General features: G+C 56.0%; 2 protein-coding genes and 1 long non-coding RNA gene across 8 annotated transcripts; 1 reads left to right on the top strand and 2 right to left on the bottom strand.

Moving 5' to 3' along the window:
* Positions 1 to 105: 105 nt before the first annotated feature.
* On the bottom strand, positions 106 to 5,521 carry TAGLN (transgelin). Its single transcript, XM_045370106.2, has 5 exons — positions 5,459 to 5,521; positions 1,700 to 1,891; positions 1,417 to 1,594; positions 1,016 to 1,118; positions 106 to 685 (listed from the first exon to the last, which is right to left on the bottom strand). Exons 2-5 carry the CDS (start codon positions 1,877 to 1,879, stop codon positions 541 to 543), a joined length of 606 nt encoding a protein of 201 aa, XP_045226041.1. The 5' UTR covers positions 1,880 to 1,891; positions 5,459 to 5,521; the 3' UTR covers positions 106 to 540.
* Positions 4,878 to 9,265, top strand: LOC141408525 (uncharacterized). 2 transcript variants are annotated; one of them, XR_012423735.1, is made up of 4 exons: positions 4,878 to 5,336; positions 6,102 to 6,267; positions 6,445 to 6,564; positions 6,977 to 9,265. It is a non-coding gene; the product is annotated as an uncharacterized lncRNA (long non-coding RNA). The 2 variants fall into 2 exon arrangements; XR_012423736.1 differs by lacking the exon at positions 4,878 to 5,336 and having other exon boundaries at positions 5,845 to 6,267.
* Positions 7,449 to 26,298, bottom strand: SIDT2 (SID1 transmembrane family member 2). 5 transcript variants are annotated; one of them, XM_005579743.4, is made up of 27 exons: positions 25,595 to 26,298; positions 23,276 to 23,397; positions 22,844 to 23,008; positions 22,710 to 22,755; positions 22,196 to 22,297; positions 22,010 to 22,093; positions 20,949 to 21,048; positions 20,688 to 20,753; positions 18,327 to 18,420; positions 17,913 to 17,965; positions 17,099 to 17,170; positions 16,849 to 16,920; positions 16,594 to 16,656; positions 15,724 to 15,842; positions 15,311 to 15,384; positions 15,152 to 15,218; positions 14,546 to 14,619; positions 14,282 to 14,405; positions 13,831 to 13,948; positions 12,841 to 12,977; positions 12,493 to 12,601; positions 12,199 to 12,275; positions 11,984 to 12,030; positions 11,589 to 11,694; positions 10,908 to 11,018; positions 8,967 to 9,080; positions 7,449 to 8,878 (listed from the first exon to the last, which is right to left on the bottom strand). In XM_005579743.4, exons 1-27 carry the CDS (start codon positions 25,775 to 25,777, stop codon positions 8,816 to 8,818), a joined length of 2,562 nt encoding a protein of 853 aa, XP_005579800.1. In that variant the 5' UTR covers positions 25,778 to 26,298; the 3' UTR covers positions 7,449 to 8,815. The 5 variants fall into 5 exon arrangements, with proteins under 5 accessions (XP_005579800.1, XP_073871393.1, XP_005579803.1 ...); XM_074015292.1 differs by lacking the exon at positions 16,594 to 16,656 and having other exon boundaries at positions 17,548 to 17,965; XM_005579746.4 differs by lacking the exon at positions 16,594 to 16,656.
* Positions 26,299 to 27,731: the final 1,433 nt, after the last annotated feature.

Genomic DNA, 27,731 nt, shown 5'->3' with positions numbered 1-27,731 from the left:
GGCAGCCAGGAACACATACAAGCCTGAGATGCCTGCCTGTCCCCTGCTCAGATTTGGAACCCTAACAGAAGTGACCAGAGCAAATCAAACTCTGCCAGCCAGGCCTGAGAAAAGATTGATGTATTTTTTTTTTTTTTTTTTTTGAGTTCCAACCCCAAAAATATTCCAGGAAAAGATAGGGGGCAGGCTGGGCTGGTTCTTCTTCAATGGGCTTTTGCCGCCAAGGAGGACAGTGGACTTAGCCCACATCCAGGCTACCCCCAGCCTGCTTCTCCCCTGCTTAGCCCAGGGAGACAGTAGAGGTGGTGGGGGCAGCCAGGAGGGAGGGGCCAAGGCAGTGATGCTTTCGGGTAAGAAGTTGGGCTGAGGCTGGGGACACAGGGAGGAGCTGCCCATGTGCAGTTACCGTTGCTCAGTGACAGAGCCTCAAAGCTTGGCCAGGGCTGAAGGTACCACACAGGTGTGGGTGAGGCAGGCTAAGCGGGATGGCTGTAGCCAGGGAGCTGGGGAGGGCAGGGCTCAGGGCTGGCCCTCTCCCCTCTAACTGATGATCTGCCGAGGTCGTCCGTAGCCTGTCATGCCGGCCTGGGAAGCCCCTCTGTTGGTGCCCATCTGAAGGCCAATGACATGCTTTCCCTCCTGCAGCTGGCTCTCTGTGAATTCCCTCTTATGCTCCTGCGCTTTCCTAGAAAAGGAGGAACCAGGATAAAGACTTGCTAGAACTGTGTGTTTTCCACCTGTTTTCTGATCCCTCTTGTTACGTCCTAGCCCAATCCCATTGCCTTCCTGTTTCATGTTTTTTCCCTAATCTAGCTTGCCTCATAGGCTAGGGAGACTGAGCGCAGGAGGGTGGAAAGGGAGGGGTCAAGGAGTATTAAGGACCCGTTATTCCCGATCTCAGACCCCCACTTCATCCCTTCTTGGCTATCTGCTTCCCCTAATCCTTCCCGCAAGCTCCTTAGCACAAGCTGTCTGCCACCCCATGTGGAGACACAAGCTCCCTGGGGCCACATACTTCATAAACCAGTTGGGATCTCCACGGTAGTGCCCATCATTCTTGGTGACTGCCAAGCTGCCCAAAGCCATCAGGGTCCTCTGCACTGCTGCCATGTCTTTGCCTGTGAGAAGACAGGAGAGAGGGGACGAATATCAAGAACGTATAAACAAGACTCCAAGCCAGGGCCTGCCCCCGTCTCACAAAAAAATGGCCAAACCAGGGGCAAGAGCTGTCCCCAATTCAAGGGAGGCCTCTCAGTGGGCCCTGTGAGCGTGGCGTGTTATTCTCGGCATATCCCATCCCTGCTGTGTGCAGGCGAGCACACCCCTAGTTGTGGCATATTCTGGTCATCCCCTCTCTCTGCCCCAGCACCCTGTCCTCCTGCCCACCTCCTCCCCCAGCCCTTTCTTCCTCTCTACCTTCAAAGAGATCAACAGTCTGGAACATGTCAGTCTTGATGACCCCATAGTCCTCAGCCGCCTTCAGGAACTGAGCCACCTGCTCCATCTGCTTGAAGACCATGGAGGGCGGGTTCTCAGGCACCTTCACCGGCTTGGAGCCATCAGGGTACAGGCTGTTCACCAGTTTGCTCAGAATCTACCAGGCATAGGGCATAGGACGCAGCTTAGCACTCAGCTCAGGGATTGGTCCAGGACTCACAAGGTGGCACACCCTAGCCCCCCAGCCCAGGGTGCCACTCACCACGCCATTCTTCAGCCAGACCTGGAAGCCCAAGCGCCCACGGTCTGGGCGGCCCACATCAGGGCCGCACTGCACTATGATCCACTCCACCAGCCGCTCCTCCAGCTCCTCGTCGTACTTCTTCTCGATTTTGGACTGCACTTCGCGGCTCATGCCATAGGAAGGACCCTTGTTGGCCATGTTTGGGGAGAGCTAAAGCAGGCCAGGGTGGAGGAGGGAAGGGCAGAGGGTCAGAGGATCAGGGAGCAGCTCTGCTTTCACCTGTGCCAGGTGGCCTTCTGGCTCTGTGCAGGGTACCCAGCCATCCTAGACACTTGTCACAGCACTGCCCATTCAGGCCAGGCTCAGCCCCCAGGCCAGGCTCAGCCCCTAGTCCAGACACCTCTCTGAACTTGAACACCAGGAAACAGGATACCAGGTCTTTGGAGGTCTAGAGCAGGGGTCAGTAAACTGTTTTTGTAAAGGACAAGACAGAACATAGTTTACGCTTTGCAGGCCATGTGGTCTCTGCTGTTGCAGTGGGAAAGCAGCCATAGACAATATGTAACAAATGAACATGGCTTTGTTCCAATAAAACTTTATTTACAAAAGCAGACAGCAGGCTGGATTTGGCCCATGAGCTGTAGTTTGACAACCCTTGGTCTAGAACATTCTTTGCCAAGACCAGCCACAGAGCCACTGGAGAGATCTTCCAGAAGCCACATTGCCCGCACAGAATACAGCCAGCTGGGGCGTTTGTCCAGCAGCAGGTGTGAGGGTTTACTGCCTCTGCCTCGAGGAAGCATCACCTCCCACTCTCACCCAGAAGCTGGCCCTGGCCTGGAAGCCGGAACTCCAGAACTGCAGCTCTTTTCAGGTCAGCTCAGCTTCTGGTCTGCAGCTGAAGAGACTAAAACTTGCCCACCCCAGGCAAGGGCTAGGAAGCCACCAAAGCCCAAGAGCTCTTGGCAAAGAAGCTGCATTTCCTCAGAGGAACCAGAGACACCTGGTCTACCCATCGACTTCCCCTCATGCCCTTATGGTCTCATAAGGCTACCCTTAAGGAGTAGCCTGAGTAACCAAGAAGTCAGAGTCCCCCAGGGATCTTCCAGAGCCAAGAGTCTGCCTGCCAGGGAATGGGAAGCCCGGCCCCATCCAGCAACTGCCACCCTGAGGGCCTGGGCCTGGCACTGCTCAGGAGTCCCACTCATGGAGAGGGGTGGCAGCAGGAGCAGGCCAGGCAGGTAGGTCCCTGGGCAGATGGATGGGGGTGGCTGGGAACAGGAACAGGAACCTGACTTGGCCACTAATGTCACCCTAGGGTGCTGTGCCTTCTCTCCAGTGTTTGTCTGAAGAGACTTCCAAAAGAGGTACCAAAGGAAGCCGAACCCATCTCCTGGCCTCAGAGGGTCAGAGGTTGGGAGGGACACACTGGTCTGAGGATGGAGGCAAGAGCGTGCTCTCCCGGCCCCCCCTCTGGTGAGACCCCTCCTCACTGGCACCCCACCTGCGGGAAGCAGAGCGAACACTATCACACCCCAGCGGTCCCGGGCCAGCTGCCCAGCCCAGTGCCCTGCCCTTCCTTTCCCAGGGCTGACAGCCTTTCTGGGCTCGAGTTCCTCATCCGTGAAGTGGGGGTTATGTTATCGACCTCAGAGGGCTGGGAAAATGGGACGGTGTCTGTGAACTCCCTCACATATTGCCCAGCCCTTAGCAGAGCTCCTCGAAATGTCAGTTCTTTGCTGCCCAGAGCCAGGCTCCTGGTAATGACCAGGGAGAGAGCCTGCTTTTGACCAAGGAGTGAAAAACTGACCTAGAAATGTCAGTTCCTTGCTGCCCGCTCCAGCCTCCACCCCTTTCTCACCATCATTCCCTGAGCACGCAGCAGCGTTCACATGGACTCATCGAAGCGCCTGCCATTGGGCATCCCTCTCCTCCTTGCGTCTATTTCCTTATGTGTAAAGTGGGGACAGGACCACCGCTGAGGACCCAGTTCTCTGAGCACTGGGGAGGAGGTGGGCTTCTGGCCCAGCCAGCCCTCTCCCTGCCAGTGATGCCAGAGACCCCAGAGACAGTGCTCTGTTCCACTGTTCAGCTACAAACAGCCAATCCCTCCCTTCACCCTAAGTGTCCCAGCCCCGCTCCCCAAACACCCAAGGACTCCTGCACAAAGAACTGTGGTCCAAACCCCCAAGCCAGCTGGGACCAGGTGATTTCGGTAGCCCTGCATCCTGGCCTCCATCCATCCCAGCCTGTCTCAGCTTTTGCATCACCATCCCAGACAGGCACCCACCTTCTGTCCCTGGCCCTGCTTCTGCCCCCCACTCCACCTGCCCTCATGCCTGCCTTCCCCTCCTGCACCCCTGCTGGGCTCCTGAGGAACCAGATGGAAAGAGTGTGTGCCCCCTACCCCCCAGCTTCCAGTCTCAGGAGGATCAGAACAGACAGTACAGGTCAAAGCAGCAAGGCTAAGGGTGGCAGGTACACAACACTGCAGCCCCCAGATCTAGAGATAAGATTTGGATTTTGGTCAGAGGGAGGATGAAGCACACACCACCCCCACTCCCACCCAGCACCACCATCTTTCCCCTTCCTCCTCCTGGGTCAGGGTCTGAAGGTGGAGAATCCCCAGAAACCCTTTAGAGTCCTCTGATGAAGCCTCCCCAGACCCACCTTCGAGCCAGTGGGGAGGGGAGAGGAGGATGACTACGGGGCAGCCCACCCAGGGGCATCTCAAGACACTCCCAGGACAGCATGGACAGGCCTGGACCCTCCTGCCCTGTGGCTCCTGCCAGGGCCCCTCCCCTGAGCTGAGGTGAAAGTGGGCAGTGGAGAAAGAAAGTCCGGGGCAAATGGGCAGGTGGCACCCCCTACCAGCAGAAGCCCAGAAACGCGAGTAGAACCAGGGGACCCTGCAGGGCTGCTGTGCCCCTTCTCTCTTCCCAAATAGGAGTGAGCACATCAGGACCTCTGAGAGGGCAGGAGGGTGGCTCCTCTCCACTCCACGGACAAACAGAGTGGCCCGGCTACATAAATGCGCGCCATCCTCACTGCTACCTTTGGAATAGTACCTCGAAAGGAAACTACGCTTTGGAGAAGACCAAGGGTCCCAGGCCTGCCCTGTCCATCACTCCGAAGCTCCTCCTTGGCAGTACCCGCCCCCACCCCTCTGCTACAGTGCGGGTGACCTCCCACTGTCAGACAGTGGAAGGGGCTGCTTGTCGGAAGGACAGGCCTCCCATCTCCACACTCTGCTGCCCCAGACTGTGGAATACAAGAGTTCCGTGGCCCTTCACATTGTCGCAGGGCTATCGCTGCTGCTCAGGCCCTGGGGACCCGCCAGAGTGGGACACCGTGCTCCAACACAGGTGCATTCACCCACTCCTCACATCCTTGGAGGTTCTAGAGGGGCGACAGACAGCAGAGCCTTGGCCTAACCAGCCAGCGCCTGCAGCCTTACGCACACCCTGTGGATGCGGCTGACTGAGATGGGGAGCCTCCCTCTCACCCCGGTGGTTTCCACCATCAATTCCTCTGCACCAGCCAAGTCATCCCAGGCATTACAATGAGCCCAGGGCTGCCCGGTCTGAGAGAGATCCAGGACACTAGCGATCCAGCCCACTCTGCCTGGAGCTTGGGCCCCCACGCAGACTGAGAGGTGAGTTTTTCCCCAGCCAGGAGCTGGCGCCTGGGACTTCAGGAGAGCCTGCCTGAAATGCACCCACTGTTCCTGTCCATCTCCAGCCCAACTTCCCTCCAAGCCCCAGCCAGTGCACTCACAGGGCTTCCTCAGGGCTCGCAGGAAGGAGTGAAGACTTGTGTCTGGGCTTGGACAGACAGGATGGGGCGCTGGCTGGGTGAGGGGTTTAAAGGGCTGCCGCTGTGGTGATGTCAGCCTCCCCCGCTGGCTTGCTCCTCGGCCCCCTCCCTGCTGGAGGAAGCCGGCTCCCCTCCCCACCCCCGGCTCCCCCAGTGACTCCACACAGGCTCCATATTTGGGGAAAGACACCAAGTTGGAGCAGTCTACCGGGGCTGCCGAGACATTCTCTGCATGCTTTGGAGATGGAGCGGGCCAGGGCGGGGCATACTGCCGGCGGGGAGCCGGCCCGGGAAAAGCCTTTTATGGACAGGACCCGGCCCGGACTTACGGCTGCTCCTGCTTCACTGCTTTCTGGCCCCGAGTTTGAGAAGAGGGGGAGTTCAATAGAGTCTGGGTGGAGAAAGGGGCAAGGGGCTGGGGAGCTGGGGATCCCAGGGGTTTGTGGGGACAAACCAGCCCCCCTCTCCTCCTGGGGCTTTTAGCTCTGATGGGACATGGATCCAACCTTTCCTGAGGACCTACTCCACACCAGGCCCTCTGCAGTGCTCTCAGTGAATACTCACAGCTACACTGTGAGGATGTAATTACATCCCCATTTTACAGATGAGGAAACTGAGGCCCCGAGTGCATCTTCCTCAAGGCCACATGGTGAATGGTGAGTGGCAGATCCTGCGCACCTTTGCCGACTCTCGTGGGTGCAGGAGAGGTGGTCAGACCCACCCTTTCAATTGTACCACACTGCCCAGATTGAGAAGAGCTTTCAGTTCAGGTAGGTCTTGAGTTACATGCTTTAGACTGGGATTTGAGGGTTCGGCAGAAGCTGTGTCCAACTCTGGTCCCATCCAGTGGGCAGTGTCAATAAGAGGGTCTCTAAGGCCTGGCAGGGCCTGAGACACTAACGCAGGAACAGGAGACTCAGGAGGCTGGTATCCCTTCCTCCCTTTAGTAACAGTCCCTACCAGCCTGGAGAACAGACCAGCCTCTGTCCCTCCACGGAGATGACCCACTCCCATCTTGCTTGTACCTGGCTTCAGGGATCCTGGGGAGAGACAGGAGGTTAAAAAAGGTGAGACTAACAGTGGGGTCCCTGGACTGCCTGCTGTGGCACTCCCCTGCAAGGGCACCTGGTAGGGAGGACCTAACACTGTCCGCTACACACACGCCACCATACCCGGCACCACCCCAAGCCAAACAAGGCCCTAGGAGGGGGCTGCCAGGCCTGGCAGAGGAGAGACCCACCTCTGCAGTTCTGCCCACTGCAGCCAGACGCGCTCGAGCCCAGGGGAGGCACAGCCATAGCACCTCCCAGTGGCGCCTGCGGGAAGAGCAGGAAGAGGAGCGGGGCCCTGGCAAGGGGAAAAAGCCCACTCATCCATCCCTGACGCCGCAGACCTCTGGTTGTGTTCTGAATTCACCAAACTCCTTGGCCTCCAAATCGTGTCCTCCTTAGCTGACTGAAGTCTCAATGAACCTTTCAGGGACATATCAAAACTCCCTCCTCTTGGAACCTGCCCAGCTTCCATCACCCTCCTGACTCAGCCTGCATGCTCAGCAGATTACAAACGCCCCATCAGGGAGCACTGCCTGGGCCTGTGGCCTGTGGCCTGGTGAGCTGGGGGGCACTCGGGTCAGAGGTGAAGCGAGCCTCAGTCTGGCGGGCGGGGCCAGGTGGGCAGAGACTGCTGTTCCTGGGGAGGTAAGCATGGGTGTCTGGGGGGATGGCGTGGGAAAGGCTTTTTCAGTAACCAGCCTCTATCCAGCACAGTGCCCCGGTAAGTGTTTACTGAATTAATGCTGTTGCTGGAGAGACAGGAAAAATGGGAGAATCAAGGAACTGCAGTTCCCAGTAGGGACATGGCTTGAAGGAAGGGGAGATGGAGGCCCTTCGCCTCTCCCCTCATCCTCAACAGCTCCACCCAGAGAGGGAGTGCAAACAAGGGGCCCAACAGCTGAGTCTGGTTTTTTATTGAATGCAAACTCATTCATAGAAAACGGAAATGCAACCATAGAATGGAAACGCTCTGAGAAAAGATCCAGACCCACCTCATCTCCCAGCCCACGCAGAGCTATAAAAACAAGTTTGGGAGAATAAAACACATTCCCATCCCCAAGGCAGAGGCCCCACCTGAGCTCCCCCATCCTTGGCATCTGGAGCGGACCAGGTGGGGGGACGAAGGGGCTCCAAGGACCAGGGTGGCCAGGGCGCCCAGAGCTGGGGCAACTCAGTGTAAACTCCAAGGTTTCGTAGGCATGTGTGTGCGTGACTAACAGAACTTGGCTGAAGACTGGACGGAAACTCAGAAGCCAGCCCTGGGTCCTAGAACGAGGCTAGGACTGGGCACGTACAGGGAAACAGCGCATCCCTTCCTGAAGCCCCTTTCTAAGGCAGGCACTGGGGCGCCCGCGGCTGTGGAGGCGGCACGAGCTGAACTCTTTGTACCGTCCCTCCTTTGCCCCTGGACATTCCTGGGCAGCGTCAATGGCACTGAAAGGCCCCCAGCTGGGGCTTGGCAGGACTAAGGGCCTGGAAAGAAGGAAGGGAAGAGGTGAGGTGCTTCTCCCTCCAGTCCTGGTGCTGGCATCAGTCTGGGGGCTGATGGGACGAGGAGGTGACCTCTGAACTCAGCCTCTTGAATCAGAAGGCTGTTCTCAAATTGGGCTGACCGCATTGCTAAAGAGCCAGCCCTGAGCACAGGTCAGAGGGAAGATAGTACTCACCGCCCCGGGCCCCTTGCAGGCCTTAGCACCAAAAGTCTGGCACCAGCTGGCCAACCCCCAAAATCTCATACCCCCATCCATCCTGGCTGACTGGAATGGGCAGTGATGACAGCCAGGGACAGCTCCAAAGAGAACTGGGGCCCTGATACAGGACAGAGATTCAGGCCCCAGACTAGGCCCTGAAGCGGGAGTATGGGAGGAAAAAGGGGCCTTAGGTCCCAGGCTGGGGCATTGTGGGGAGGAGGACGGGCAAAATGCAAGGCATGAAATGGGGAGGGTGTTCCTTCCATCCTTCCTCTTGCAGAGGGACAAATGGAGAGCCAAAGGACGGGGGCCCATGGAAGAGAAGAAAGCAGCAATTTGGCCAACGTCCGGGGGTTCCAGGGGAGCAGGCCTCCTCCTTGGCAGAGGACAGCTGCAAGGCTCCATGCCACCCCATGACTGTCCCAGGCCAAGCCTAGGCTAGACCTGGCTGTCCTGCTGCCATCCAGTGCTGGGCAGCGGTGCTGGGACTCATCGCCACAGCACGACAGAGTGCCCGGTCTGTGACATAAAGGAGCTCAGGGCCCCCTGAGGTGAAGCGAAGGGCCCAGCTCCTGCTAGAAGACATAGATCTTGTCCCGCTGCACAGTGTCCAGGTCGTCATCCAGTGTCAGCAACACCTGGGGGGTGGACGCCAGATCAGCCACAGAGAAGGAGGCAGCTGCTACCTTCACGCACCCACCCGGCTTGGCCGAGAGGCCCGCTTACCAGGAAGGACCCGAACATGGCGATGGAGGAGAGGAAGTGCCAGATGTCGTGGTCGTCAAAGAAGTCGAGGAGGATGCAGTCCCGGTTGTGCTCCCTTGACTCCGCAGGGGTTTTCTTGGGGAGCAACAAGAAAAACTGCCGAGTGACCCTGCTCTGCCAGGGCCAGACCCATCTGCCATCTTGCTCCTGGGCACCCCTCTCTCCAGCCCCAGGCAGGACAGCAGCAATTCTGACCTGTCCCTTGTCCCCACCCCTTCCCGATCTAAGAAATGGCCTTTGGTTACAAACTTCTCCCTGAGTTCACTGGCTTCTCTTCCCCTTTCTTTCACTGTTACCCTCCTTCCTTCTGATTCTCTTCCCTTGATCTAAGAGCACAGGGTTGCAACAACCTTGAAGGCCTTCAGCTGAGGGATGGCAGAAGGCTTCTCACCCACTTCCCGGCCTTGGACTCCGCCCCTGCTCTCATCTTTCTGCAGGTTCATTGGTTTTTCCAAAGCACTACTGTCAGGTCACACCCCTGCTCTGGGACAGTAGCCATAACCTGTAGCACTCACGGTCTTCCCTGCTCTACCCATAAGCTCTATCCCATAAGCTCATCCAGGCCATGTCTGTCTGTGCTACGTGCCGAGGCCACAGACATCACCAAGACCTGCCCCACCCTCACAGTCGGCTTGGCTCCCAGATGAGTGCATTCACTGACCTCCAAATCTGCCCCGTATCATTACTACTAAGGTCAGAGCAGGTCTGGGCCATGGGGCTCTTCCCCATTTCCCAAACCTGTTTTTTTTTTTCTTTTTTGAGACATAGTCTCGCTCTGTCGCCAGACTGCAGTGCAGTGGAGAGATCTCGGCTCACTGCAACCTCCACCTCCCGGGTTCAAGCAATTCTCCTGCCTCTGCCTCCCGAGTAGCTGGGACTACAGGCACACACCATCACGCCCAGCTAATTTTTGTATTTTTACTAGAGATGGGGTTTCACCATGTAGGCCAGGATGGTCTCGATCTCTTGACCTCATGATCTGCCCACCTCAGCCTCCCAAAGTGCTGGGATTACAGGCGTGAGCCACTGTGCCCAGCCCCCCTCACCCAGGACTTTTATAGCCCAGAACAAGGCCCACTTCTTCCAGGAAGCTTTCCTGGACTCCTAACTCGGAGAGACCCCTTAGTCTTCTGTCCTCCTGCCCCGTCTTGCCTGTGCCCTTCATTTCATGTATCACATCATAAACAGCACTGAGAGTCATGCACCAATAGTCCTTCCAGCCCTCTTCGTCTAGTTTATGAGTCCCTCAGAGACCATGTCAGACTTAGTTCTGTTCCCAGAATTAAAGCCTGACATGTGGTAGGTGCCCTGCAAGGCAGAGAAGAGAGCCCAGCCTCGCTGGCTTCAAACACCAGCTGTGCCACTCACTGGCGATGTGCTCTGGGGAAGTCATGTGGCCTCTCTGAGCCTCATCTGCCTCGTTAAGTAAAATGGAGCTATCTCCAGGCTGGAATTCTAGGAGGATTAACTGGGACAGCTGCTATGAAAGTGCTGGCCTATGGTAGGTGTTCCCAAATGATGTTTGTGTAAAAATTTTTTTTAGAGACGGGGTCTGTCATCCAGGCTAGAGCACAGTGGTGCGATCTTGGCTCACTGCAGCCTCGAACTCCTGCGCAGGCTCTCTTCCTGCCTCCGCTTCCGGGGTAGCTAGGACTACTGCACTACTGGTGAATGCCACCACACCAGGCTAACTTTTTTATTTTTATTTTTTTCATTTTTTGTAGAGACAGGTTCTTACTATATTGCCCAGGCTGGCCTTGAACGCCTCAAGCGATCCTCCTGCCTCAGCTTCCCAAAGTGCTGGGATTACAGGTATCAACCACCAGGCCCAGCCCCAAACAATGTCTGAAAAGAGGACTGGCTACTTGTGGGCTCGTGAGGAGCCTGTGGGTGAGTGCTCACCTGCCAGGTGCTAAGTCCCTGGAAGAAGAAGAAGAGTGCGAAGCCCCAGACCACCGAGGTGCAGACGATGCAGAGCAGGGGGATGAGCTTGATCCTTTCCCCACTCCGGAGCTGGGAGGGGCCATGAAGGGACAGCAGTCTGAGGGCTCACCCCTGTCCCACCCCACTGTCCCACCCAGCCTTTCCCAGATTCCCTTTCCTCATGGCCTCCCAGGCCTTCAGGACTGCTCCTTGGATTCATACCATTCCACACAACCACAGAGATCAACCTGCCCCCGCCCCGATGTCCACCCCACCCAGCCTCCATGCATCCAGAACCCTGTGTCGGGACAGTGTACTGGCCTGGAGGTGCTCCCTATGCAGGGGGCTCCACTCAGATTGGATGGCAGGATGGTTCCTGGGGAAGCACCTGATCCTGGGAGGCCCACACCCTACCTCCCCTCGGCCCCTTCTGCATGGAAAGGGGCACTTACAATGGCAGCCTAAAATGCCACCCATTTCAAGGGTCCTTGGAAGGGGCTCAGAAAATGGCCTTTGGGCTGCAGTTGGCTCCTAGGGGCCCATGCAAGAGGCTTTAGCCTCTCCCTTCCGCAACCAGCAGTCTCACTGCCCCTCAGTGCTGCTGGGACCATCTCTCTCCCCAGAAAGCAGAGGATCTGATAGAGTGCCAGCCCCGCTCACCTTCATGATGATGTAGAAGGCGAAGTAAAGGAGCAGGTTGCAGATACCAATGGCCAACAAGTAGGAGGCGAAATCGTTGGGGCGCATGATGAGCCCATAGGCAGCCCTGGCAGGAGGGACGAAGGGTGGTGAAGCAGAAAGGCCAAAGGCAAGGAAGCACTCTTCCTGCCCTGCCCCGCCATGTTTTATTATGATGTTGGGCTGCATTCCGAGGCCCACAGAAGATTCTAGAAGCCCAGATGCCAAGAGAGAGAGGAGAGGCCAAGACCTCTCTTCTTAGCCCTCATGTCTTATGCCCAACATTTGGAAGTTGTCCTCAGCCCCTGATGCAGCCAGTGGCTGGCTGAGTCCCCAGCTGTCCACCCAGCCAGGCCGCTACCCCCGACTGTACTCACAGTGACCAGTTGATGACGTTGCCCATGACCAGCAGCACCATGCGGTCCTGGAGGGAAGCAGGACACGGGGACTGAGGGCAGGGCCAGGGAGGGTGGTGGAAGAAGGCCCAGCCAGCTGGTCCCCACCCTCCCCTGGGTCCTCAGCCCAGCCCCACTCCCCCATCAGAGGGAAGAAAGGAGATGTGGAGAATGGGGCAGGAGAGCCGGGCAGGTACCACGTAGAGCGGCCCGCTGCACTGCCGGATGCAGTCTGTGTAGAGCACGTGGAGGATGCGGCGGAAGATCCCCGAGTCTGCACAGAGAAGGGAGTGGCGCTGACAGGCACGGGGCACCCTCCTTTGCCGGACCCCTGGGATGTGCCAGCTGAGGAGCCCAGGCCTGATCTAATTCCTCACCCAGTGACTCCTCCAGGGCCCCCAGGAAGACAGAACCTGAACGACTCCCGTGCGTCCGGGTTCCTGAGGCCTCCCAGACCCCTCCCCCAGGCCCTGCCCCAGGTGTGCCCTCACCCAGTTTCCAGCGGCCCATGTAATAGAGCTGCGTGCTGAGGAGCAGGGTGGCAATGATGTGAATGACGGAGAAGACAATCCAGAACGCCGTGTTCCCTTTGCCAAAGACCTGTCGGGAGGCCACCAAGGGCAGCGGTGAGGGCGCAGAGGGAAGTGGCTTGGATGGCCCACCCTTCCTGGGGCTCGCTGCTCAGCCAGGTTGGGACTCAGAGAGGGGCCCAGGAAGGCATCTCAGGAGAGGAGCAGGAATCTCTCATGCAGGAGGTGGCGGAGGGTGTGCACCACGTGTGTGAATGCGCGTGCACCTATCCTATCATACAGGCTGAGCAGAGCAGGTCAGGCCCTCACCACGCCCAGCACAGAGAAGAAGATGACGATGGCCAGGCAGGCGTAGGCACTGTAGGCACTGGCGTTGATGTCTGGGTGCCGCTTCTGGTAGAGCTTGAGCATGCAGAGTCCGGCGATCATGTACATGAACGATGTGTCTAGGATGAGGGACACGGAAGGGAGCTGCAGAAATGGCCACCAAGCCCCAGCAGAGAACTCCTGGCCCCAGCAATCCCAGAGGAAGAGAGAGCCCTGGTGCCCTGCCATGGCTGTGGAGCGAGCTGGTGGTGGGGTGGCACTTGAACTTTAGTACCTTAGTTGTACCTGCCACACCACACTGCGTACATGCCACACCACACTGCCACCCCACTGGCCGTCGCCCAGAGTCTAACATCTCCTGAAGACAGAGACAACTTGGTCTGTGTCTTAGTCTGTGAGCACCCTGAGATCAGGGACGCCCTTTTATTTTTTTGGAGACAGAGTCTCACTCTATTGCCCAGGCTGGCGTGCAAGGGCAGGGTCTCGGCTCACTGCAACTTCCGCCTCCTGGGCTCAAGCAATTCTCCTGCCACAGCCCCCCGAGTAGCTGGGATTACAGGCATGCACTACCACACCCAGCTAATTTTTGCATTTTCAGTAGAGATGGGGTTTCACCATGTTGGCCAAGCTGATCTCAAACTCCTGACCTCAGGCGATCCCCCCGCCTCGGCCTCCCAAAGTGCTAGGATTACAGGTGTGAGCCACTGTGCTCGGCACAGGGCCCCCTTCTTAATTATCCTGTTTTCTTCAGTGTGGCACATGCCTTTACATAGGAATAGCTTGACAGACAAATGAAGGAGCATCTAGGTGCCCATGTTTCATAGGCTAAGATGTGTACACACCCAGGCACGCCAGCCTTGGAGTTTCCTACAGGGCTGTCTTAGCAATCCCTGTAGGTGACCTGGGGATGGTGAAGGACTCAGGCAGGTCCCTGCTGCGGGTAGAGCCAGAAAAGAAGGAGGCTCCACTCACCGAACTGGAAATTGGTATAGTTGGGGCACACGTGATAGCAAGCACTGAGCAGCCCCTCCATCATCAGGGCTGTGCCCATGGCGTAGAACAGCCCAAAGTGTTTGGGGATCCCACATTCCTGTTGGGGAGAGAGAGAAGGGAAGGGAGGGAGGAAGTGAGGCAGGAAGAGAAGAAGGGACCCAAAAGAGGGACCCTAAGAGGAGTGGAAGAGGAAAAGGGGTGGGGTGTGTGTCGAGTGTGGGTGTGCGGGGGGGGCTGGCCTGGAAAGGCTGGGCAAGGGAGGGCAGGGCAGGGTAGGGCAGGCTGGGATGGATAGGGTAGGCCAGACAGGGCTGGGGAGGGGAGAGCTGGGGAAGGCAGGGCCAGGCCTGCCAGAAAAGGCATCCTGGAGCCAAGGCTTGGGGTCTGTGCGGGAGCTGAGGCTGCGGCAGGCAGGCAGGTGCTCCCTCACCAGGGCATAGAGGTCGTTGCGCAGCAGGGCCCGGTTGTGGTTGATCTCCCGCTGCAGGATGATGAGCAGGAAAAGCAGCCCCAGCAGGATATACCCCAGGTTGCTGAGGATGTTGTTGAAGGCGCTAGAAGGGGCGACACAAGGTGGACTGTTTGGGCCTCACACCCAGGCCTCTTCCCTAGCCTGGGCAGGCGTTGCAAAGCCCCAGCCCTTGCCCCATTTCACCCTTGGCCTGGACAAAGGGCCTCCCAGCATAACCCCCACCTGAGGTTGCCCAGCGGGTGGGCGCAGAGGAAGTTGTAGTAGCAGATGTCCTGATTCCCTGTGACATTCACCACCTGTAGCAGGAGCAGGGACAGGCAGTGGGTCTGTCGTCACGCCCAACTCAGCCCACACCCCGCCACCTGGGCCCCTTTGGCAAAAAAGAGCAAGTGCCACCACAGCTAGCAGGTGGGAACACACAGCACCCCAGGCATGCGCTCCTTCTGAGAACACGGATGCCAAGCAGCACAGTCACTGCCCCGCTCAGTAGGCGTGGCTGAAAACCCTGAGGCATGACTGTGATGGAAGTTCTTGCCCCATGGGACAGAGACAAGGGAAGGGAAACTGATGCTTACAAAGTCCCAGGACTTTGGTTTCATAATCTGCACAACAAACCAGGGAGGGGCTGTCCCCATTTTGCAGATGAAGAAACTGACACTCAGGGTTGGGGGGTTATGTGATTTGCCTTGGGTCACTCAGCTGGGAAGGCAGAGCTGGGATCTGAACCCAGGTCCTGCGATGGAAGACCAGGGCCCCAGGCTGGGAGGCTCTGAACTTTGGGGCAGTGTCCCAGGCTGTGGGAAAGGTGAACCTGCCCTGCCCTCTCACCGTCTGGTAGGTGATCACCAGCTGCACCACAGGAAGGGCATAGAAGACAGCAATGGTGGCGATGTTCCTGAGGAGTGGGAGGGCGGCAGTGAGGCAGGCGGCACCCAAGGCCGCCACACGCCCACCAACAGCAGAGCCCCAGCCACTCGGCCCGCTCACCAGAAGTAGATCTGGTACTTTTTCCGCAGAACACGCTTGTCCTTCCGTGCCAGGTCGGCCACATAGAGGTATTGCTGGGGAGAAGCTGGAATCAGCCCCACTTACTGCCACTGGGGAGAAGCCCCTCCCCCAGGTTAGAGGTGGACAAGAGGGGCCTCCCTCAGACAGGGCCGAATGCAAGTGGGCAGGGTTCAAGGCCATCCCACTGCTTCGGCCACTTAGACCCAGGGTTTGGTCAATCATGCCGGAAGGGGTTGGGGCTCAAGTTAGTTTCCCCAGCATCTGTCCTGCCCCAGCTGAGCCCCTTCCTTCTGCTTCCGTAAATGCCATGTCAGTAGGAACATGCTGGGGCAGGAACACAGAATGTCCCTTTCTTGGGAAACGCCTGACCAGGCCAGGCCCATGGGTCAGACCTTGGTGCGAATGACATTCTTGTCGGAATCGATGTCGGTCAATGTGTCATAGTCATCCTCCTCCACAGAGCTCATGGAGTCCACTCGGGGCCGAGTACCAACAGGTTCAAAGGAGCGGCCTGGAAAGGGCAGGGAGGGAGGGGTTGCACCGGTGGGCACAAAACCCACAGTGGCCCTCGCCCATCTGAGGCAATTATAACAATTATTAGGCAGTAGGGAAGAGGCAAATTGTGGGCTGGGGCTCAGAGCTGGGGTGGAGGTGGGCTCAGGAGCTGGGAGGAGACATCAGGTGCTCCTAAGTCCTGGGGGAGGATGGTAGACTCTAGAAGAGGCCCACACAGGAGCCACTCTAGCTTTGCTCTGTTCCTGGCACCCCTCATGGGCTAGGGCTTCCCAGGCCAGGACACTGAGGAGACCCCAGGCAGCAGACACAAACAACAGGATTGAACTCGGCAAGTCATGCTGATTAAACGGCGCCCAGCCCTGTGGGTTCTGAGAAGACACTGGCTTGGCTGCCACTGGATTAAAGACCCAGTGGGCCTGGGGTGCAGAAAGAGCATCTCTCCTTTATTCAGAGGCCAGAATGTGACCCCCGAGCCTGTGAGCCCTCCCCTAGCAGGCCAGGGAGTGAGGGCGCTGGCAACACAGACGATAAACTAGAACATCCAGCGTGGGGGGAGCAGAGGCACCAGCCCCCCAGCCAAAGGAGTCTGTGTCGTGCTGCTGTCTCAGAAGACACAAGAGCGGGCAATTACTGGAATTACATGGGAAAGCCATGCACATAGAATCTTTCTGGCCCCATAGCCGGCAGTCAACCGGAGCCGGCAGGCACTGATTGGCAAAACGGCCCTACCCCCTCCCCACGTCTACCCATGGCAATGCACAGCTGCCGCATCTGGCCAGAGGGGAGGCGCCGCTTGAACTGGTCGTGCCCTTCAAAGGAAAGGGAAAGTTACCAGGGAACTGGGGCCAAAGAAGAGGGGATGAAGGAAGAGAGGGGTTAGGAAAACAGCAGGCCTTTCCTGGGTTCCAGCATCTGACAGAAGAGGCAACCGCCCACCGTGACATTTTACCTAGCCAACACCAGCCTGCACCACACAGCCCCTCCCAGCCTGGCCCACTCACCCTGGTAACCATAAGAGAGGTCCCCAGCACCAGCGCTGTCAACCAGACCATCCGTAGATCCAGAAACATTCTCTGCGAGGAAGGATCAATGGTGAGGCAGGAAGGAGAGGCCGCAGGGAAAGGGGCTCTGAGCACCCGCAGAGGGTGTGGGGGCCGGAGGAGGTGGCTCCCACTCTACTGCCCCAGAGGTGGTGGCCTAAGGAGACCAGGTTGTGTCCCCGACAAGCACGGCGCTGGCTTTGACACGTACCAAAGGAGCCATAGTTGTAACCCTCATAAGGGGAACTGCCAGGAAAAGAATCAGCCAGGACTCGAGGGTGACCTGCAATGAGAAGTCAAGGTTCGTTAGCGCTGGATGGAGAGAGAGGGCTATAGCCAGGAAGAGGAATAAAAAAAGATCCAGAGAAGACAGCCACAAGGAGGCCATGCCAGCAGCCGAGAAGCAGCACCTATCCAGGCAAGCACGCCCCACGGCTGCCACCACCACCCGCCCCAGCCCCCTGCCTGCCTCTCCCATGGAAACAGCACCACCCTTTGTCGTCCCTAAAGAGAGAGAAAGTTCAAGAATGGGCACATCTAAGTTACCAGCAACAAAGACAACATCTGGCCTGCCCACCTGCCCTCCAGACAGCCCTGTGCTCCACCCTCCCTCCCCGACTCTGGACTCCAGCTCCTCTGCCCACAGCACTTGGAGCTTACCAAGGAGAGAAGCTAAGAGAGAAGGTCCCACGCAGGAGGGAGGACAGAAAGAGAGGGGGGGTGGAAGAGAGAGAGAAGGCAAGGTTAATAATCCCAGAGACAGTGGGCCGCACTGCCCAAGGCAGGCAGACACCATGGCTAGACACGGAATAAACCAAGCAACGGCCTCAGCCTCTGAGGTCTGCATGTTAGGGATGCATGGACATCATATCCCAGCCTCATTCCCATCTGTGGAATGTTACCCCAATCGGAACATCCGGAAGCCCCCAGCCCTTCCTCCTTCAACCCCTTAGGGAACCATCCACCACCATCCCCCAAAACACAAAGCACATTGTGCCTGCCCCACCCAGGCCCCCTGGAGGTACCGCTTTCTGGGCAGGCTCGGTCAATGGCCACCAGCAGGGTCTTCTTCTTCTGCCTGCATGGACAGAATCCAAAGGCCACCCAGATGGGACAGGACAAGGATCCCTCTGTATGGGGCTGGCTTTCCTTCTACCTCTCCACTCCACTCTCATCCCTATGACCCTGTCCTCCACCCTTGGTCCCAGGGTTCCTCACAGGCTGGGGAGCAATATGGGGTCTCCCTGCTTGGGAAGAAGGCTGAGGGGAGGGGATGGTTTCTAGAGAGGGTCACGGGCCACAGACTCTAACAGTCCCACCATCATCTGCTATGGATGGTGTCAATTACCCTAGGCTGGCTCAGATCCTGCCAGGCGATCTCCCTCACACACCTGCCCAACTCACCCAGACCAGGGGAGGGCCCAGCAGTTCCCCTTTACCTCCAGTTCTCCCAGCAGGCCAGGAGGACGGTCAGCAGGTAAAAGGACAGAAATATACCCAGGCAAAAGAGCATCCCACTGACGTAGGCCTCAGCTTCCAGGAGGAAACAGGAAAGTGGATGGGTCAAAACCTTCCACCACCTCCCATCATGGCACCCAAAGGCCTTCATGTCCTCCTCTGCCCAGCCCAATCTCTCACCCCTCTCCCCTCGAATGTAAGGCCCTGCCCAGCCAGTATGAACAACTAGCAGTTCCCCTAATACACCGAACTCTGACACACTCCTATTTTTGCTCATGTTGCTCCCTGTGCTAGAACTTTCTCTTCTACTTCTCCTTTTTTAAGAGTTGGGGTCTTACTCTGTTACCCATGCTGGAGTGCAGTGGCATGATCATAGCTCACTGCAGCCTCCAACTCCTAGGCTCCATCCTTCCACCTCAGCCTCCTCAGTAGCTGGGACTACAGATGTGTGCCACCACACCTGGCTCATTTTTAAATTTTTTATAGAGATGGGATCTTGCTATGTTACTCAGGCTGGTCTTGAATTCCTGGCTTCAAGCAATTTCCCTGCCTCAGCCTCCCAAAGTGCTGGGATTATAGGCTTGAGCCACTGTGCCTGGCCTCTCAAAAACTCCACCTTGACTTAACCCTCAAACCACAGCTCAGGGACTGTGTCCTCTAGGAAGCCTTCTCTATCCTGTATTTCCACAGTGACCTGTCCTTTGCTCACCACAGCTCTTAACTGCCTCCTGTTCCTCTAGAAAGGACCCCACCCCGCTGTGGACTGCTGCCTTAGCATACCACCTGGCATATAGGAGATGCTCAATAAATATTTGCTGAATAAATAATCCATATAAGAGAGGCACCCTTGGCCGGGCGCAGTGGCTCAAGCCTGTAATCCCAGCACTTTGGGAGGCCCAGACGGGCGGATCACGAGGTCAGGAGATCGAGACCATCCTGGCTAACATGGTGAAACCCCGTCTCTACTAAAAAAAATACAAAAAACTAGCCGGGCGAGGTGGCGGGCGCCTGCAGTCCCAGCTACTTGGGAGGCTGAGGCAGGAGAATGGCGTAAACCTGGGAGGCGGAGCTTGCAGTGAGCTGAGATCCGGCCACTGCACTCCAGCCTGGGCAACAGAGCAAGACTCCGTCTCAAAAAAAAAAAAAAAAAAAAAAAAAGAGAGGCACCCTCTGGCTGGGCACAGTGGCTCATGCCTGTAATCCCCGCACTTTGGGAGGCCAAGGCGGGTGGATCACCTGAGGTCAAGAGTTCAAGACCAGCCTGGCCAACATGGTGAAACCCTGTCTCTACTAAAAATACAAAAATTAGCTGGGCATGGTGGCAGGTGCCTGTAGTCCCAGCAACTCAGGAGGCTGAGGCAGGAGAATCACTTGAACCCAGAAGGTGGAGGTTGCAGTGAGTCAAGATCTTGCCACTGAACTCCAGCCTGGGTGACAGAGCAAGAGTCCAAAAAAAGAAAGAGAGGCACCTTCTTTCCCCTCCTATTACAGTCCCTTAGGGCCCCATGTAATCATTCAGTAAATATTTATTGAGCACTGAGTAGGGGCCTGGTACTTTCCTGCTAATTTTGTCTGCTAATTTTGTGCTGGCCCTCATAATTAGTGAGATTCATTGGGCAAATTTTACTCCCTTTGTCATAGAGACAGGGAAACTGAGATTCAATCTTATAGCAGTGACAAATTAGGATATGTTTCTGAATATGAGATTAAGAAACATCCTTCAGGGCCGGGCGCGGTGGCTCAAGCCTGTAATCCCAGCACTTTGGGAGGCCGAGACGGGCGGATCACAAGGTCAGGAGATCGAGACCATCCTGGCGAACACGGTGAAACCCCGTCTCTACTAAAAAAATACAAAAAACTAGCCGGGCGAGGTGGCGGGCGCCTGTAGTCCCAGCTACACAGGAGGCTGAGGCAGGAGAATGGCGTAAACCCGGGAGGCGGAGCTTGCAGTGAGCTGAGATCCGGCCACTGCGCTCCAGCCCCGGCGACAGAGCGAGACTCCGTCTCAAAAAAAAAAGAAACATCCTTCAGAATAAATAAGATTATGCTAAGAAAGCAAAATTAAAGCTCTTTCTTACAATCAGGTAACACTGCTGATAAGTGGCAGGAAGTGAACTGGACCTCAGTTCCTCCATCTTTAGTCATGAACTCTCTGTCCCACATCACACTGGAACTCACTTCCGGGCCCTCCCCATCTAGAAGCCTGCGAAGAACACTCCCCGTTCCTAACCCACCAGCATATCTGCATCCTCATCACCCACTTCAGGGCACACCCTATATCCCAGGTCTGAAAGGAGGAGCCAGAGAGGCTTGTCCATCCCCACTCAGCCACCCGCACTCACATGTGACTGCTTGAGACACCAGCACTGACAGGGTTTTCTGGCGGTGCCCTTGATCGACCGGTTCATCTGGAAGTAAAATGTCAAAGCAGCAAATTGGTTGCCTGGAGCTTGGCTAGAGTCAGTGGAACCAGGCCTTTGAGAGACTGGAGCCAAAAACCCATGTCCTGTCAGGTCCACCAATCAGCCACACAGGCTCTTCTGGCTCCCAGAAAGTGACCAAGCCCTCCCCACCCCTAGCCAGGCCCAGGGCACAAAATGTACCTTCTACGAAGGGGTAGAAAGGCAGGGAGCCCCCGCACGCTTGGTCTTCGGTCTTCACCACCACCACCACATAAAAGCTGTTGCTGGGGAAGTCTTTGCGCTGCAGGACGATGATGATAAATATCATCATCACCATCATCATCACCATCATTCTTTTCGGAATACTTATTCTGGGGCCAGACATTATGCTAAACTCTTCATAGGTATTATTTTACTTAATCCTCACAAAGATTCTTTTTTTTTTTGGAGTGGAGTTTTGCTCCTGTTGCCCAGGCTGGAGTGCAGTGGTGTGATCTCAGCTCACTGCAACGTCCGCCTCCCGGGTTCAAGCGATTCTCCTGCCTCAGCTCCCAAGTAGCTGGGATTACAGGTGCCCGCCACCACGCCCGGCTAATTTTTGTTATTTTTAGTAGAGATGGGGTTTTACCACGTTGGCCAGGCTGGTCTTCAACGCCTGATCTCAGGTGATCTGCCCATCTCAGCAGGTGTAAGACACTGCACCTGACCTTTTTTTTCTCTTGAGACAGGGTTTCACTCTTTTTGCCCAGGCTGGAGTGCAGTGATGCGATCTCGGCTCACTCCAGCAATCTCCGTTTCCCAGGTCCAAGTGATTCTCCTGACTCAGCCTCCCGAGTAGCTGGGATTACAGGCATGCACCACCATGCCCGGCTAATTTTTGTATTTTTAGTAGAGATGGGGTTTCAGCCTGTTAGCCCAGCTGGTCTTGAACTCCTGATCTCAGGTGATCCGCCCACCTCGGCCTCCCAAAGTGCTGGGATTACAGGAATGAGCCACCGCGCTCAGCCCTATTATTATTACAATGAATGAAGTAGGTATGACAGCCAGAAGGGGGTTCTCTACTCTTTCCCATCCACAAGAGCAACTGGGATTATGGTTCAACTCTCATATATATCAAGGGACTCAAAGTCACAGGGACCGGAAGGCCAAAGACTCAGTCTTGTGTAGCATAGGAGTGGGCAGAGGAAGAAGAGCTCAAGTTTGGAAAGTTACACAGCTTATCGCCCAGCCACACTTCCCACGTGGCCACATGCATTTCCTACCTGTACTGTGATGGCCGCCTTCTTAGTCATCGTCTGGTACATTCCGATGAAGGCTACGTTGTTGTCCAGGTCATAGACAGGACACTGCAGAGGGGCGGGAGAGGCAGATGGATGGGAACCTGGTCTGCCCCTCTCTTTAGCAGCCCTGCTGCCTGCTAGGGAAGGGCAAAAGGGCAGGCAACTCACCAGCACATCCTGGATGGAGATGACTGAGCAGGGGAAGGCCTTGTTGGAGGTCACCTTGACAATTACCGAGTCCACGCCTTCAGGGAACTCATACTTGAAGTACTGAGGGTGCAGGAAGGAGGGGGGAGCCCCATCTCATGAGGATGCTCTCTTGGCCCCTCTAGAAGGGAACCGTCCCCTATAAGCGGGGACCCAGAATCCTCTGAGGGACGGGCAGCAGGCTCTCTGAGGAGACAGGCCTTGACCATAGCAGCCCCTTTCTCTGTATACCACTCCCTTCAACCTCAGCAGGGCACTCAGTGGAATGCCGGAGAGGCAACCAGACTCCACGTCTCTGCACAGTCCCATGCTGTCTGTCCCCTCACCATGTCAGGGCCAGAGCTCCTCTTTCCAGAGAGCCCTCCATGGAGAAAACAGCCAATTCAAAAGTCCAAGCAAAGACTGCTGACCACTCCCATTCTCATATTCAAGCTCCCCCATTTCTCCTCTGGAGCAATCAACAGGGAGATGATACCTGGGGCTGTGCTGCTGTAGTATTGAAGCTGAACTGCTCCCCGGTCCTGCAGGGCAGAGAAGATCCCCCAGTAGTCACTCCCAGAGCCTGCGGAAGAACTAGCCCCCGTGGTCCCTTTGCTCTACCCTGCAGACCTGAGCACAAAATCATCCATGCGGCTGACCCGGAGCTGGTACGTGGTGTTGACTGGTGACAGGGTGGACACATCCACGTAGAAGAACTGAATCTCTGACTCATTCTTGGTGGGGGGCTGACACAGGGTTCGTTCCACTTTTTGGTAGAGGTACTTGCGCTGAAACCTATGGCCCGAAGCAGAGAGATAGGATGTGAGCACTGTCCCAGCTGGCCTGCCCCTCCAGAGGAGCGAGGCCCCACCTCCCCCGGTCTGGTCTCCACCACCTCACTGCGAGGTGCACAAGCTCCCAGCTGGCACACTCGGCCCTTGTGCTGTTGACGAGCCTCCCGGCCCAGGGAAAGGGGAGGAGAAATGGGGGGGTCCTGGTTGAGACTCCAGGCAAGGACTGGCTGAGGCCACCCCACTTCCCTGATGCCCAGATCCTACTCACATCCCTCGCAGGATTAGGGGCACCTGGAAGGACACCACAGCCTCCTTCTGGCGGACCACAAACAGCAAAGGCGCCCCCTTCTGCTTGTTCAGGACGTTCACGGACACACGCACGCCCTCTGTCTGCAGACGACATAGAAATGCCTCTCAAGCCTCTGCCACCAGGGACACGTGGCTCCAGAGACTATGAGCCCTGCCCTCCATCATGCCCGCCACTTTGGTCTTTCTCCATCTCAGTCGGGCCAGGGGGTCATCTCTGCCCCTTCTTCTGCCAGAACAACCCCAGACTCCGGGAAGTGCCTTTAGATATGAAAAAGGAAGAAAGGACTCTAAGCAGAAAGAGATCAAACTTCAGAGAATCAGGCACTGGGGGCACATCCTGCCCTGCCATAGAAACCAAAACCACTCCCTGTTCTGAAAAAAAAAATCAGATTCCCCATTCTCAAGAAAGCAAGAGACCCAGGCACAAGACCACAAAGCCAGGTTGCAAGAATTCTTCCAATCTCAGCTGTCTGGGGTCTAGACTTCCCACACTAGCTGTGTCTGTTTCAACTCAGGGACTCACAGCTGGGGAAGAAACCAGGAAAGACCTGTGCTGAGCACAGCTCCTGGCCGGCAGACATGTGCTGGGCAGCAGGACCCAAGCAACTGCAGGGTCTCGCCCTCTGCCAGGAAACAGGGAGTCTTCAGGATACCCCATTTCTATCCATGTGCATAGGATGCACAGGCCTGCACACACACACGTGTACACACCCCCAAACACACATGAAGACACAGGAGAGCAAGAAGTGCTCCTCAACCTTCCTTGTGAGCCAGGAAGCCAGCAGGAAGCTCTAGTTAACAACTAACCTGGGGCCAGAGCCCAGAGGAGGGGTAGGTATTGAAGGCCATGTTGTATCCTTAGCTCCCACCAAGGGACAGGGCTGTGGAGAAATCACTTTACTTCTCTAAGCCTCAACTTCTCCCTCTATAAGATGACAGCCAGGTGCGGTGGCTCACGCCTGTAGCACTTTGGGAGGCCCAGGCAGGAGGATCACCTGAGGTCAGGAGTTCGAGACCAGCTTAGCCAACATGGTGAAGCCCCATCTCTATTAAAAATATAAAAATTAGCTGGGTGTGGTGGCAGGCACCTGTAATCTCAACTACGTGGGAGGCTGAGGCAGGAGAATCACTTGAACCCAGAAGGTGGAGGTTGCAGTGAGCTGAGATCACACCACTGCACTTCAGCCTGGGCAACAGAGTGTGAGACTGGTCTCAAAAATAAAAATAAAAACAAAAAAGATAAAGTGATCTTCACCCTTGGAGCTATGAAGGAGCATATATAAACAACGGGAGCTTAAAGGAAAAATAAAACTAAATCCATCTTTGAATGCTTGTTATTGGGCTGCTGAAACCCAAGCCCTAGGGCAGCATTTCCCAAGAGAGTAAAAACCACTGCTCTCCAGTGCCTTCAGATATGGGAAAAAAGGAAGGACTCTAAGCAGAAAGAGATCAAACTTCAGAGAATCAGGCGCTGGGGGCACATCCTGGCCTGCCATAGAAATCAAACCACTCCCTGTTCTGAAAAAAAAAATCAGTTTCCCCATTCTCAAGAGAGCAAGAGACCCGGGCACAAGACCACACAGCCAGGTTGCAAGAATTCTCCCAATCTCAGCTGGGGTCTAGACTTCCCACACTAGCTGTGTCTATTTCAACTCAGGGACTCACAGCTAGAGAAGAAACCAAAGAGAAGTCAGGGTGAAGTGGATTTTTCACAGTGGACAAATTCCCCTTCTCTTCCCACCCAACTTACAGTTGGCCTTATAAAAGCTCTGTCACCCTCAATTTACAAGGCCAGCTGGCTCTCCCAGGCAGGAAGAGGGCTGGGAAGCCCTGCATTCATCTCCCTGGGGAGTTTCAGATGTAATTTGCCTGCACAGAGCTTTTCAGTTCTGGGCGTCTCATTCCCTTGAGGTTTTCTGGGTAAGCCCAGTAATAAGCCTGTTTCCTCTCCCACCCAGACCCCACAGAGCTGTCAGATTCTGGGGTTTAGGGTAGAGAGCAAACCATGTGTGCTCAGACCACAACTGATGGAAGAATGGGGGTGGAAGAGAAGATGGGAATGAGCCAACTTCAAAAACTGCCCAGCTGGAGCTTCAGAGAAACACTGGTGGCAAAGGAAGGAGGACTGGTCATGAGGCTCCAGTGTGGTTCTGGGAACTGGGAACCCAGCAGGGCGGCTCGTTCATGGGGCCTCCCAAAAGAGTAGCGGGGTGACACAATCTCCTAGCCCTCGTCGGCTCCCCCACTCGCCTCTGACCTCCCAGCCCCCAGCCCTCACCCGGTTGCGGGTCACAGTATGGTTGAAGGTGTAGATGTTGACCAGCTCGCTGTTGACCTCGTCCACGTAGGTGCGCTCAAACTCGGCGTCTTTCTGCGAGACGTTCTTGGGCCCCAGAACCCCCAGATAGCTCTCGACCGAGGCCACCAAGAACACCAAGAAGGGCAAGCCCAGAGCGAACATGGCCCCGGCAGGGCGGCAGTGGCAGCGGTGGTGGCGGCGGCGAAGGCGACAGGCGACAGGACACCTCCGGGACGGGTTGCGGCTGCGGCCGCAGCTTCCAGCATCTCACCAGGACCAGAACTTTAACCCTGGCCTGAGATTAGGAAATGTCCCCTCCCAAGAGCCGCGGAGAGGCTCCCAGGGTCCCCGCAGGGGAGGGGGCGGCCGGGAGGGGGCGGGGAGGGAGGGGATGCGGGCTATGGGCAGGGGTCCCAGCTCGCGAGGGGGCTGAGTACGGCCTGAGACCCTGGAGCCCCGGGCCAGGGCCGTGAGGAGGAGGGCGGCTGGTTGCCGGGAGCCCGGAGACGCCGGGAAAAGGGAGGGAGGAAGAGCAGGCGGCGGGGGCTGGCCGCTGAGGGAGGCGAGTCGCGGGGTGAGGGGCGCGATAGGTGGTAGCGACCCGACGCCGTGCTGGGCTGCGAGTTTTCCGAGGTGAGGGCCCTTTAAGGGCGGGCGGACGCGCCGCCCCGACGCACAAACACTGGAAAGTGAGCTGCGCCGCTGGGCGATAAACAGCAGGGCTGCTGGCCCGCCCGCTGACGTCAGGGGAAACTGACACAGATTTAAAGGACCAGGTCCCGCATTTGTCCTTAAAGGGGCTGCAGCTGTCTAGCTGGAGGGGAAAGCCTGCAATGCCTTCTACAACTCCTACCCAGCTCTCTCCCGTTATTCTCACCATCTCTGAAACTCATGTTGGAATAGGCAGATGTTTCTGTTAAGGATCTCCAAGTGTTGGGTTCTTGTTGAACAACTCCTACCTTTGCTCAAACATAAGGATTCCCCCCTCCCCGCGCCGCACCACCTTTACAACTAACATCGTCCATCCCTGGGCCATTGTTTCTCCAGGGATCTTAAAAAATGAACTCAAAGGATTAGGAAACAGGACGGTGGCCCTACCGGCGGAGGGGAAACGGAGGCAGCACTGCAAGAGGAATCCCCATGCCTCTCCCACCTCCCTCTGGAGGGGCCACACAGCTGCAGGGACGGCCTTCCGAGCTTCCCAAGCTTGCTGGGCTGGGGCTGTTTCCCCTCTTCTCTCAGGGGCAGTTACAAAGCTCATTGAAAGATACTGACCTTCAGTGTAAAATGGTGAAAACTTTTCTACAAAATATTTTGGCACTGTTTCAAGAAACTTAGAGAGCTTTATACCCTTTGATCCAGTAATTCCACTTCTGGACTCTATCCTAAGGAAATAGGAAGCACAGATAAAAATACGTGGGCAGCTACGCTTATCACTGTGATATTTATAATATAAAGCAAAAAGGAAACAACTTGGAATCCATAACGAGGGATTGGTTAAATGCACTATCATGAAGGCATCAAAAATGATGCTTAAGACTTCAAAGGACATGTAAGCAGAGAATTCAGATATGACACTAAATAGTATATAGGGCCAGGTGCCGTGGCTCATGCGTGTAATCCCAACACTTTGGGAGGCCAAGACGAGTAGATCACTTGAGGTCAGGAGTTCAAGACCAGCCATGGTCAACATGGTGAACCCTATCTCTACTATAAAAATACAAAATTAGCGGGGCGTGGTGGCGCGTGCCTGTAATCCCAGCTACTGGGGCGGCTGAGGCAGGAGAATCACTTAACTCTAGGAGGCAGAGGTTGCAGTGAGCTGAGATTGTGCCACTGCACTCCAGCCTTGGCTGCGACAGAGAGACTCCGTCTCAAAAATAAATAAAAGAGTATATATTCCAAATACATATAGACATGCATAGAAAAATAGAAAAAAAAATTGTACTAAAAATTTATCAATGTCTCCAGAAAGCAGGGCAAAATTTAAAAATAAAATTTAGCAAGTTACCTTTGAACTACAATTTAAAAAATAACATATTGTATATCATTTTCCTTTAACTCTAAAAATATAGAATAGTACCAAAAAATAAAAACTAATGGATTGTGAGTGGTT

This window comes from Macaca fascicularis, chromosome 14, assembly GCF_037993035.2.
Source record: "Macaca fascicularis isolate 582-1 chromosome 14, T2T-MFA8v1.1".
In the NCBI taxonomy this organism is placed as follows: Eukaryota; Metazoa; Chordata; class Mammalia; order Primates; family Cercopithecidae; genus Macaca; species Macaca fascicularis.
The sequence above is the reverse complement of the archived record's forward strand: the minus strand, read 5'-3'. Positions and strand labels throughout refer to the sequence as shown.